Source organism: Ursus arctos, unplaced genomic scaffold, assembly GCF_023065955.2.
Source record: "Ursus arctos isolate Adak ecotype North America unplaced genomic scaffold, UrsArc2.0 scaffold_34, whole genome shotgun sequence".
Lineage (NCBI taxonomy): Eukaryota > Metazoa > Chordata > Mammalia > Carnivora > Ursidae > Ursus > Ursus arctos.
Genome location: NW_026623030.1, coordinates 7790300 through 7803734, shown reverse-complemented (window position 1 = coordinate 7803734; position 13435 = coordinate 7790300). Strand labels below are relative to the sequence as shown.

General features: G+C 40.8%; 1 protein-coding gene across 6 annotated transcripts in view; it reads right to left on the bottom strand.

Moving 5' to 3' along the window:
* GRK3 (G protein-coupled receptor kinase 3) overlaps nt 1-13435 on the bottom strand; it is a 125094-nt gene that overhangs the window by 52381 nt on the left and 59278 nt on the right. For all 6 annotated transcript variants that reach the window (XR_007190550.2, XM_057305773.1, XM_057305775.1 and 3 more), the window contains 3 exons: nt 3590-3691; nt 1791-1865; nt 655-716 (listed from right to left, as the gene is read on the bottom strand). Coding sequence is in view for 5 of the 6 variants with exons in the window: in XM_057305773.1 (XP_057161756.1) it covers nt 655-716; nt 1791-1865; nt 3590-3691 (239 nt within the window). In the remaining variant the exon portion in view is untranslated. The remainder of the gene's footprint in view (nt 1-654; nt 717-1790; nt 1866-3589; nt 3692-13435) is intronic.

Here is a 13435-nt window from a genome sequence, read left to right as displayed (position 1 = left end):
CTGGGAGCCGGGAAGGCGCAGGGGCGGGCCACTTACAGGAATCGCTGAGCGTGTCCGGGGTTTCAGATGACAAACGTATTCATATAGTTTGAGTAGCTCAAAGGGACATATTTTTCAGGGATATTAATAATGTATGTGGCCACAGACATCTGCCTAGACCCTCAAATTGTATTACACAGAGAATCAAGTGCAGGCTTGTCCCACCTTGGGAGACAGGATCTCAAAGAGCAAACAAATGAATTAGGTAGGTTACAGAACCGTGCTTGCCTTAGCAAAGGTGTCCCAGTAAGATACTTTCAACCACTTTTAATAGTGTGGTTCCATAGTCTATTTAATCTTTAGGCCATTTTGAAGCCAAAGAGCTACAGGTTCAAAGAGACATCAAGACGTGCAAATCCTAACTAATGACGTAGAGTATTGAGGTGACAGTCTAACGTGAAGGCTGGCATGCAAGACGTGCTCGGTACGTACTTGCCGAATGAATACATCGACACCCATTTTCATGACAGTGCTCACTGGGTAAAATGAGGTATACCTACAGAATACAAGATTATACACACACACACACACACACACACACAATTATTTTTAACATAATGTTAGATGTCAAGTATATCTCAAAAAAATGTTACGTACATACATGAAGTTTCATACCTTTCCATGAATTTTTGGAAAATGTTGCCTCGAAGACTTTCACAAATTTCTTCTATGTAGGGCTGGAAGGGATGGAAAAGAAATCCCACACTGCATAAATAGGAACCTGACGAGACTTGGACGAGCTGCGGCTCCCACTCGCGCTTGCCCAGGATTTTGTAACAGATTCATCACTGTGCTTATTTAATAGTTATCTACAGCTCAGCTGCACGCTCTGTGAAGGTACGGACAGGTCCGTCCTGCTTGCCACTGCATCCCTACTGCCTGGCATGGTTCCTGCAAAGGCACAGAAGCTTCCCAAGAGACCATGGCTGGTTTTCCGGGTGTGTGACCCGTGCAGTCGCACAGGGCTCAGGCTCAGAAGAGCCCAGGCCTTGGTTTTAGTGTCCCTGCTGTCGCCATCTTGAAATTCTTAATTTCTGAAAAGGGGCCCAGAGTTTTTCATGCTGTGCTGGGCCCCGGAAGTTACATAGCACATTCTGTAAATGACTAAAAGTGTCAATAATCAGCACTGATACTGAATTTTAAAACTAAAAGCTAATGAATCCATGGAGTCGGTTTTTTAAAATTAGCTATTTTACGTATGAACTTTCTACCTCCTGGAATCAGAGAGCTAAAGGTAACCGTGGGGAGGACTTCGTCCCTCTCCTCATTTTGCACGTGAGGCTGTGGCACTGCGGGCAGGTGCTTTCCCAAGGTCTCTGAGCAAATTCACAGCCAGACCAGGATGAAGGGCTCCTGGCTCACTTGCGCAGTACGAATCCCTTCATGGAAAACAGTCTACAGGTGACTCTTGTGCAACGTAAGTCTGGATCCCGAAGATCCACCTACTTGCTGATTTTTTACAGTATAATACTATAAATGTATTTTCCACATAATTTTCTTATTAACGTTTCCTTTTCTCTAGTGCAGTTTATCATAAGAATACAGCACATAATACATATAACATATAAAATATGTGTTAATTGACTGTTGATGTTATCGGTAAGGCTTCTGGCCAACAGAAGGCTATTAGTAAAGTGCAGAGGTGGGAGCCAGAAGTTCTATGTGGGTTTGTGACTGCATGGGGGTCGGCGCCCCAGCCCCTGTGCTAGTCGAGGGCCAACTGTATTTATTTTGAAATGGTTTCGTCTTACCTGGAAAAGAGTCGATGTCGCTTGTTTCTTGGACAGGTGACTTTGGACATGTTCTACAGCTTGCCTGGAGAATGGCTTTTCAAAAAAATTTTAAAAAACAGTGTTTTTTTCCCCGCATACATAAAACGTGACAAAACTCTGCATGTTACACAATATCACAGCATGTAGTTTAATACAATCACTAAGCAGGGACCTGTGGTAGTTATATTCACGTGCGATCTTTAAAAGTCAGCTGGATATCCGTGGGCGATCCAAACACGTGCTTGCTCCTCCGAGCTTCCAGAGTGCTTAGCCACTGTGGCAAGAAGGATAGTGAGCAGCGGGGCACCTGACTGACATACCTAATCCCACAAGGGTTTAAGACTATTGTGATTTAAAAAAAAAAAAAAGTGTAAAGAATCTTATTATCACCTTACTCAATGTATACATCCCTCAATTAGTTCATGACGGGGTCCTGAAACTGTAAAATTTCCACTATAGAAGAGAAAACAAGTGCACGGAAATCCATTTAAGAATTAAAAGCCAGGGTGGTAGAAGGCTGCAGGTTAAGTGAAGTCTTGCTGTGACCACAGCAGATAAGAACGACACACTCTAGTCTCCATCCAAACTGCAAATTACGTCTTCTTTAATAATGCATCGTAAGGAAAAAAGCTGAAGACGCCCATCATACTGCCAAAAACGCTCTCAACTGCTGAGCGACATGAAGACGAAGCTTCAGGGGGATCCCCGCAGGACATGTGGCATTTTGCAAGGCTCAACCGTTCTCCGGCAAGGTCGCAAGGCCCAGAGCATCAGAAGTCAGGACTAGCTCGGGAAGCCTGTCTCCTACAAGTTAGGTGAGGACAACAAAGAAATGCACGGCACGAGAGGTGCCAGCAGCCACAGTTCCTCGAATGGCAGTCAGGACCGCGAGAGAGCAGGACATACAGAAGCACTAAATAAATCGTGATCACGGCCAGCGCTGTGCGCTCGGGCTTCCCACAATGACAGAATGTCGTGGATCCGTGCTGCCCGATACGGGAGCCACCGGCCACGCGCAGCTCCCCAGCACTTGAAATGTGGCTCGTGAGGCACTGAGGAGTTAAACTTTAAACTCCACTGGATTTTAATTAATTTAACCTTATATTTAAATAGCCACACGGGGCGAGTGGCTTCTGTATTGGACACGGCAGGTGAGGACCGGGAGGCCACTCCTTCAGAAAACTCTCTCAGAGACATCATGGGGTAAATGTGGATCACTAATTCTTCCACTCACTCCTGGTGGAATAATTTCCTAGGAACCTAGTTTACCCTAATGACTGAACGGACTGTTTATCTGATTTACAGGGGGGAAAAATATTTCCACCATTATTTAACTGTGACTAAAATTAACAGAATAATTATTACTCTTCCTCATTAATCCAAAGAAACCATTTAAGATTTCTATTGATCAATATTTGATTAGCCTAATTATCTAAAGTACAGCCAAATTAACAATAATGAAGCTTAACTTCTTATAGAAAGTCTGGAATTGAGACCGGCCGTTTTTTTCCATGGATCTGCATGAGCTATCAATTTTATTTTCATCATTTTGGTTTTTGCCGTGAAAGAATCTGCTTTTGGAAATATCCTTGGAGTAGACAGAGCAAGCGCTTTATGTCAGCATTACCAACAAACAAATGACAGAAGAGAAGTCATGGGTCCCGTCCTGGGGGAGTACTGTTCGATTTTTAAACCTCTTCCTCCTGTTTGCCTTTCTAGAAACACTGCAAGCTGTCCCCTGTCCAGACGAAAGGCACGGGACAGAAAGCAATACTTACATGCGAGCAAGACAGCAGCTCCTTCATGATGTAGGTGTCATAAATCTGCCGGCTTCTGCAAAGGCGGTCTTCCTCATTCTCGAGCTTCTCATATTCTTTTATCTAGATTTTTCAAAGTCACCATTGTTAGGTATGTCTTCCCAGAAAACTCACTTTATTAAAAGATATTACTCGCCAGGGCAAAAACCACTTCCACAGGAGATTAAGCAAATTGCTGGACCGGCTACTCCACAGGAAACAACTATTTCTAATGTTGGAATAATGAAGTTGGGATAATTTAAATGCACCCTGAAACATACAAATGGGTTTTTTCCTATGATGAACCTCGTCACTTAAATTTAGAAGCCACAATATTAGGAAACAAATACTGCCATGGTTACAATTATCTTACAATATACCAGCCAGGGGCCATTCGTCCTTGCCAATTCTCCTCTTTGGAGCAAATACCATTTAAATCTGGCTGTAATTCAGTTCCAAGACATGATGGGGATCGTTCTCATTCAACTACAACATTACAAAACATAAGAAAAAAATACATAGATATATAGAAAAAAATATATATATAGTCACATTTCCTGCAACATCAGTTAAAAAATCAGTTGAATACTTTAGAAAGGCATTAACCCAGAGATGAAAAGCGTTGGTTTTTCAAGTTGGAGCCCCAGCTGCAAAATAAAGTATCAATAAAAAGGTTACTTCAAACAGGATATTTTGGTAACTTAGGGAAGCCAGCTGGAACGGTATTAAGATAGGCCAAATAATAAAAATGTGCTTTAGAAATACTTGCTTATATAGAACTGGCCCCAACCCTCTAATCTGATACAGAAGCTCCTACATCAGAGAAGTTGCTTTTATTTATTTACAGAAATACTTTCAACCCAAAAGACAAGAGAATGAGGACACAAATGAAATATGGAGTTCTCAGGAAGACTGCAGCAAAGATCTTCAATACGATGACTAATTACTATGTATGACTTACTTTTAGGAACAAAGCATTTTCAACAGATAGACAGTTGTTGACACTGACTTTCATAATATCTGAGTATTCTTTATTCTGGGATGATAAAATAGAAATGAAAGTTACCTTTTTACAATAAGGCTGGGTTTGACGGTTTTGAAATCAAAACCAGTAAATCCTGTAATAATTTCTGATGAAGAAGGGGCACAGTCGGCAGGGAGTGGGGTGTGTGAAATACTGAGGTCCCAGATGAGGGCCAGCTAGTTCACACAGGGAGAAATACTGGGGCCATATTATTGTCCTGAAATATCATCATCAGTGTTACAATGAGATTCACAGGTCTGTGACCACCAGGGCTCACAACGAAGTCTTGCTGGAAGAGGCAGTGAAGTCTGCCATGAAGGCAGGCGGACTGGGGTAGGTTATAGCCCATCCAACCAGAAAAGAATGTTCTAAGGGAGCAGCAATCCAGCAGTGTTGGCATTACCAAAGGACCCGGGCTTCACCACCACCCCCCCACCGCCGCGGGTGTTAATTCAGGAGAACAAGTCTAAGGAGTTCAAGCACCATGCCATGCGCAAATATGGTAGCTGGGAGGCAAGAGAAGCCAGACACCAATATTCAAAGTAGAGTCAGAAAAAAAACAGAGGATCTGGCTTGGTTGATTTCTTTTGTTGTTTTAATTTTAGGTACGAGGTCCAAAGGTCAATGCAGAATTCTGGGATAAAAGAGGTAGACTGTTGGTGAACCAAAGGAAACATTTCTGCCTAAAAGAGTAAACAAACTCAAGAAATAATAAGACTTCGTGGAATTATTATCCTTGAAGACAAATGTAATACAACACAAGTCTGTGCTCCAGGGGCCCTAGAAAGCAAGCTGACACCTGTTTAAACAAATGCTGATACTATGGAAGTTTTCCATGAACTATAATAATCCAACCCCATGGAACATTCTAGTTTCTTGGGCAAATGATACTCTGAACCACAATTAAGAGCTTTACTAAGAGATTTAGGCCTCATAAACTCCAACCTGAACAACAGAAAAGGCAACTTAGTTGGCAAAGGAAGAGCCTAAGGTGTCTATGGCTATCATTCAAAATTTACTTCTTTTTTTTTTTTAAAGATTTTATTTATTAATTTGACAGAGAGAGACAGCCAGCGAGAGAGTGAACACAAGCAGGAGGAGTGGGAGAGGAAGAAGCAGGCTCCTAGTGGAGGAGCCCGATGTGGGGCTCGATCCCAGAACGCTGGGATCACGCCCTGAGCCGAAGGCAGACACTTAACGACTGCGCCACCCAGGCGCCCCTCAAAATTCACTTCTATTATCGGGAAGATAATAATGTTCTTTATTATCTAAAGAACATGCAGTCAACTATCAATCAGCTCTAGATAGGGTGACCTTATTGTAGCCTGTGCGTGGAGAATGCCACCTCTAATTTAGGCAGTTAGGTTGACCAGGTCACCTGAACAGGCAGAGGCTGGAGTTCAAGGGGAAAAGTCTCCCCTTGAGCAACAAAGAAACATGGTCGTCAACGATGCATGCTCACTGGCCACACAGTGCCTTTCTGCCCGGGTGGTAACAAAGCTCCCAGCTGAACATGTAGCCTGAATAAGCGGAACCCTAAGAGCAAGCACTTCGGATCCACGACTGTCCTATCTCCACTTTCTCACCACCATTTTAGGGAGATGGCTCGTAATGGCCTCTGCTTACCCAACAAGAGTCTCTCTCTTGTCTTAGCCTCACTGACTCCCCAACAAGCATTCAACTCAGCTGTTTCTCCCACCTTCTCTGACTGCTCTCATCTACCCTCTCTACCAGCTTGCCACACCGGCTCCTCTTCCTCAGTCTCCCTTGGCTGCTTCCTCTGCTGTTGGACTTCTAAATACTGAAGGGCCTCAGAGCATGGTGCCCGGGTACCCCTTTTTCAACTGTTATAGTCCCTTCTGGTAAAACTATGCAGTCCCACAGTTTCAAATATTATATTTGTTGTATTCAGTTATCTAAGTTATATTCAGATGTCTAAATCGGGATCTCTAGTCCTCACTTCTTCCCCTGAGCTCCAGATTCTAAATATCTAACTACCTATTGGACATTTCTATATCCCCTCTACCCCAGCCAAGCATGCTCTTCCCCTAGTCTTCTTTATCATGAAAATGAGTAAAACCACCCTCCCAACTGCTTAAGCCAAAAACCAAAGAATCATCCTTGATTCCTGCTCTTTTGCTCACACGCCTGCTTCTACCTCCCCCTACGTCCAATTACTTAGCCAATCATACTGGCTTTATATTCAAAATATATCACAAACCCAGGCTCTGCTTTAGATAACAGCCAAATTACTGCCAAGGGAACAATCCTCCTGAGAAAACAACTGTAAATTCTGGACATATATAAAACCAAACACTGCAGCACTAGCGAGTGACCATTAAAGTACATACATAACGGGGAAGGGGCATCGAACAGAAGCTGGACAGTAAGAGAGGATATTCCTGAAAACAAAGAGCCAGAGAGGCAGAGCTCCAAAATTCTGCGTATCAACTCTGTCAACATCCCTGTTGGATCCCATAGTGACACGTGAGCACAGCAGATACAAAGCGGTCTGGCTAAGGCTAAAAGAACTGAGCGAGAGATTCAGCTGCTACCCACTGTATAAGAAGCCAGAGCTTTCGAAATTTGAGTAAGCCAAGTTAATTCCTAAAACAAAACCTCAATAGCCTTTGAAGAAGCAAACGGAGTTTAGAGTATCTATAATGTATCAATCCCACTGTACAAGATACAATCTAAAATTATTCTACATACCAAGAAATGGGAAAATGTGGCCCACATGCAAGAGAAAAATACCATACATGAAGACCATTCCAAGAGGACTCTGATGTTGGAATTATCAGAGGATTTAATGCAGCTATTAGAACTATACTTACAGATATAACAGAAAATATGCAAGTAATGAAAAAAAGATAGGAAATAGCAGCGGAAACATATTCACTATGAGAAAAACCAAACAGAAATTTTAGAACTAACAAACACATCTGAAATAAAAAAGTCAAAGGATGGACATAATAGCAGAGTAGAGATGCCAAAAGAGTCGATGAATTCGAAGACAGATCCATAGAAACTATCCCATCCGAAGAACAGAAAAAAAATTGGGGGGAAAAAATTGAACAGGGCATCAGTGATATTTGATCTAATATCCAAAAAGCAAACACACATGTAACTGGAGTCCCAGAAAGAGAGAAAAGAGAGACTGAGGTAGAAAAAAATGCTTTAAGGAGAATGGCCTGAATTTTACCAGATTTGGTGAAAGATACAAATTTATAGACTTCAAGTCAGCAAACCCCACAAAGGATAAACACAGTATCTAAATACTCCACTAAAATACAGAGACTGTCAGAAGTGGGGGAGGGGTGGTGAGCAAGGCACTTTTATATCTGTCTCAAAGAAACAGACTTTATATATAAAAATACTGGTTGAAAATAGAAAGGAAAAGATATATCATGAAAACAGTTAAGCATAAGGACACTGCATGGCTATAATAATATACAGTGAAGTCATTTTCAAGACAAAGACTACGACAAGCAATGAAGAGGGACATTTCACATGAAAAGATGTAACAATCATAAATGCATATGCACCTAATAACAGAGCTTCAAAATACATTTTTAAGATAACAAGAAAAAGAAGAGATAATTCTATAATCAGAGTTGGAGATTTTTTATCACCCCTCTCTCAGCAACTGATGGAACAAAGAGATCTAAAATCAGTAAAGACATAGAAGACATATCACATCAATCCCCTTCATCTAACTGATATTCACTTAACATCTCCATCTTCCATTTTCCATGGGCTTTAGAATAAAACCTGAAATTGCTACTCTGGCCCCCAACCCTGTCTCCCTCTTCGACCTGATCTTATCTCACACTACCCCAATCCTCTCATCCACTACGAACATAGCATTTTGGTCTTCTTTCAGTTCCTTATGCCAAGGTCTTTCCCACCACATCAGGGGCAATGTCTTAGCCACATTTAGCCTAAAATGGTCTCTCTTCCCACCTTGCTCTCATCTTCAAAAGACTAGCCTCCCTGTCAATCAAATCTGTTTCCATGCCCACTCTCCAGAGAGTCACTCTGACCCATCAATCTAAAGTGGCCCCCAAGGCACAATATACCACATTGAGATTTGAGTCTGCTTGAGTCCTTGCATAGCAGTTATTACTTCCTGATACATTTCCTGCTATTTGTTACTTTTTGTTGTCTGTTTCTCTCAACCAGAATAGAAGCTCAAGGAGAGCAAGGGCTTTGTCTTGTTCATCCAAGCAATGTCTGGCACTGGTGTTTCATAAATAGTGGTTGAATGAATGAAGAAAACCCTATGTAATATCTTTGCCTCGGATCTTATATTTATTCTCTGTTTTCCATGATTTATTTCTAAATCTAGGTATATATACATATTTTGATAAGCTGCCTCCAAACCTGAATGGAACAAGGAAGTGCAACCAACACGCTGAGCCGTAACTATGTGTCGGTCACTGTTCTGGCGTGCTGATTTCACACACACCACCTTAAGAGACAGGTACTGCTATCACCCTCATTCTTAGCTGAGGACGCCCAAGTAGATTAGCTAGAAACTGTTAGCCCAAGTTTACACAGTCAGTAACTAGTGGAGTCCAAATCCAAACCCAGGCAGGCTGAATTTACAGCTGGCACTCTCAACCATAAGTTACAGCCTCCCATGCACCTGAACAGTATACTACAGATACGGTTTAGAACGCAATCACCCATCCAGCAACCTATCTGAGCCTCACAATTAGCCTGCGAAGCAGCTGGAGATGATTAGTAACCTCATTTCATAGATGAGGCAACTGAAGCTCAGTTACGAGGTCCCCCTACTGTGTGCTCCTCAAGGACAGGGACGGCGTACTGTTCCCATTTATAAGCTCCAGGTCTGAAGTGTAGATGCTTCAGAGAAGGTTCGACCACTGGCCCCACGTCCCACGGCAAGTGAGAGGCACGGCTGCACCAGAGCCTAGCTAGGCCTTCTGTCTATGAGTCAAATACAGATGAGATGAACACCAATGACACAACAGAAGCAGAGGCGCAGACTAAGTGTTACCGAGCGTTTCAGACAACAAATGGTGTGGGAATCAAAGGTGTAAGCAATCACGGAAGACTGGGTAGCTGTCCAGAGAGATTTGTTAGCAAATATATAAAGTGAGCCAGACCTTAAAAGAAGCTAGGCTTTCCACAGGCCGAGAAGGCCAAGGAGCATTCTAGGCTGGACGAAGGACGTAAGAAAAGAAACGAACAGAACGGCTCAGCGCTTAGTGACAGTTCTATGTAAGAAGGTAGTGAAAGATAGAGAAAGGTAGGTGATGACTAACACAGAGCTCTGTGAATAGCTCTGGATAAGCTATGAGGCCTTTAACACACCGGAAATGGGTAACCGCTAAAAGTTTGGGGACCCAGGAAAGTGGAAATACAACATACAAAATATGCATTTCAAGACAGCAGACAAAAAAAGTTTTCTCGGGATCGGGGTCATACAACCACCACCAGAAATAATCAGACTGATAAAACCAAGGATGCAGAGAAGAATTATTTTTTTTTAAAGATTTTATTTATTTATTCGACAGAGATAGAGACAGCCAGCGAGAGAGGGAACACAAGCAGGGGGAGTGGGAGAGGAAGAAGCAGGCTCCTAGCGGAGGAGCCTGATGTGGGGCTCGAACCCATAACGCCGGGATCACGCCCTGAGCCGAAGGCAGACGCTTAACCGCTGTGCCACCCAGGCGCCCCCAGAGAAGAATTATTGATAACCTCAATGCTTAAAGGCTGTACTACTTTAGAAAACTGTGTTTGAAGCCCCAAGTCAGGATGGTGTCTTCAATAAGAGAATATACGGCAGGTTGCTAAGGAGCTCTGGAGTGTTATCCTCCAAGAGGAGAATCTGATAAGCCAGATCCATCCTGTGCCAACCAGAAGACAGGTGTGAAGAGCTGGGAGCAAGCCAACCAAGAGAAACTCTAATGTTTAAAGTTCAAATGGAAACACATCAGCAGCACTCCGCCATACTGGCAAGAAGCACTTAAGAAGGAACCCAAGTAGATTGCCCATCTGTTTCAACCTTGCAAAAATTATCTGTTAAAGATTTCTCTGAATTTGACAAGGCAACTTAGTACTTGCTGAAATTGGAGAGGTGAAACTTTTAAGAACGGAGAAAGAAAATTCTTTTGACAGATCAAGCTGTGATACTCAGCCAGCCTGCAATTCAGAGTGAAATAATAGAAGTTAACTTCATAGTGAGTAAGAGCCTTTCGGATTTGGCTTATTTTTTATACATGATGCTAAATGTACATCATAATTTGGCCATTCTCCCTGGAAATACATTAATATAGTTTTAAAAGTATAGAAAATACCAAGTTTTGAAGTACATCAATAATCCAGAAACAAAAGAATAATATCCCTCCAATTTTCAAACTTGTACAAGGATTACTAATATCAGTCCTAATTACGCTTTGCTTTCATTTAAAATGCTTTCAGTGGACGCCTGGGTAGCTCAGTGGGTTAAGCGTCTGCCTTCAGCTCAGGTCATGATCCCTGTGTCCTGCGATCCAGCCCCTTGCTGGGCTCCCAGCTCAGTGGGGAGCCTGCTTCTCCCTCCCCCTCTGCCTTTCCCCACTGCTTGTGCTTTCTCTCTCTCATGCTCTCTCTCTCTCTCAAATAAATAAATAAATAATCCTTAAACTGCTTTAGGATGCTATATATGCTAATAATAGCATATGTCATTTCTTAAATATATTTTAAACTGAAATATTTCCTAATTTCTGTTCTAATTTCTTCTTTGACCCATAAATTACTTACAAGTATATTCATTTCCAAGCAGTTAAGGATTTCTTAGTAAACTCTGTTATTAAATTTCAGTTTAATTCCATTGTGGTCAGAAAACACTCCAAACAATTTTGATCTTGAAATCTGCAGGAACTTTCTTTAGGGCCTGGCAAATAATTTCTTTTGGTAAATCTTCCATGTGCACTGTAATGAAGGCAAATTCTATTTTTGCTGGGTGCCGCATTCTATATATGTCAATTAGGTCAAGTTTATTCATCACTTTATTCAGATTTTCTATATCCTTACAAATTTTTTGTCTGTCTGTTCTATAAACTCATGAAGGGTGTGTGCTCATGTCTCCCACTAAGAATGCAGAGTTGTCTAACTTTTTAACCTTTAATAAGAGTTGTCTTTATTATTTTAGATCTGTCAATTTTGGCTTTATATATTTTGAAGTTAAATTATTTGTAACATACAAGTTTAAGGTGGTGATCCTGACCCCATTATCATTATGAAATAATCTCTACCTCCAAGGAGCATTTACCATATACTCGGTCTGATCTTAGTGTTGCTGCACCAGCTTTGCTTTGGTTGGTGTTTGTCTCTGTATATCCTCTGCCACCCTTCTGTATAAAGTAGGTCACTTGTAAGTAGTATATAATACAGTTTTGGTGATTTATTCAGGCAAACTTAGACTTTTACTTGGGAGTATTCAGTCCACTTACATTAAACGTAATTACTTATGTAGAAGGATTTATAGTTACCGTCTTATTGTTTTCGATTTGACCCATCTATTTTATGTCCTCCTTTTATTCCTTTTTTTAGTTAATCCAATATTGTTTTATTCCATTTTCCCTCTTTTAACTTGTTAGATATACACATTTTATTCTATTAAGAGTTGCCTGGGAGATTACAATATGTATCCTTAACTGATTACAAGTCAATGCAAATTATTATTTTTATTATCCACCCCCCCAATAATCCTAGGATCTTAAAACACTTTAACTTCTTTAACCCCTCTTGCTTCTTGTGCTTTTATCATACATTTTAGTTTTATATACATTTTAAAATCTAAAAACATTATTGTTTTGCATAGTCAACATTCATTTTTATTTTATATACATATCACCCTTTATGAGGACCTCATTCCTTCCTGCATTTCCATCTGGGATTATTTTCCTTCTGCCTAAAATATCTCTTTTCAGTATTTGTTATAATGCAGGTCCATAGCTGACAAAATTTCCTCAGTTTTTCTCTGAAAATATCTTTATTTCACCTTCATTTTGAAGGAAATTTTTGTGGGGAATGGAACTCTAGGTTGGCAGGGTTTGGGGGTATTGGTTGTTTGGTTTCATTATTTAGATGGACACTTTACTATCTAGTTTTTTTGCTGCTATTGCTGTTTTAACCATTTCTTTTAAGATGTCATAGTCAGGCATATTATTTGTTGCTCCTTTAAAAATAATGTGTCTTTCTCCACTCTCTCGTTGCTTTGAAGACTTTCTCTTTGTCAGTTTCCAAAATGTTATATTGATGTCAAAGATAGGTTTCCTTTGTAGCCATTCTGCTTGGGGTTTTCTAAGTTCTTTGAATCTGTAAGCAGCTCTCTTTCATCATTTTATAAAGTTCTCAGTATTATCTCTTCAAATAGTTGTTTCTGCTCCATTCGCTCTCTTTTCCTTCTACATATTCCAATTCTACATATGTTAGACCTTTTAACCACATCCCACAAGTCTTTAATATCCTTATCTATTTTTTTATATTCTTTCTTCTCTATGTTACAGTGTGAGATCATCTACTGACCTGCTTCCCTATTTATTAATCGTGTCTTATGTTGTAACCAATTGATTCTAGTCATTAGGTTCTAATTTCAAATATTATACTTGATGTCCCAGAATATCCATTTGGTTCTTCATAATAAATTGGACTGAAATTCACTATTCCTTCATCAATTTTGTCTATCTTTCCCTCTATTGTCTTAAACATATTATTTATGGTTATTTTTAAGTACTTGTCAGCTAACTTCAATATCTGAGTCATCTGTGGGTCTACTTCTATTACCTTAT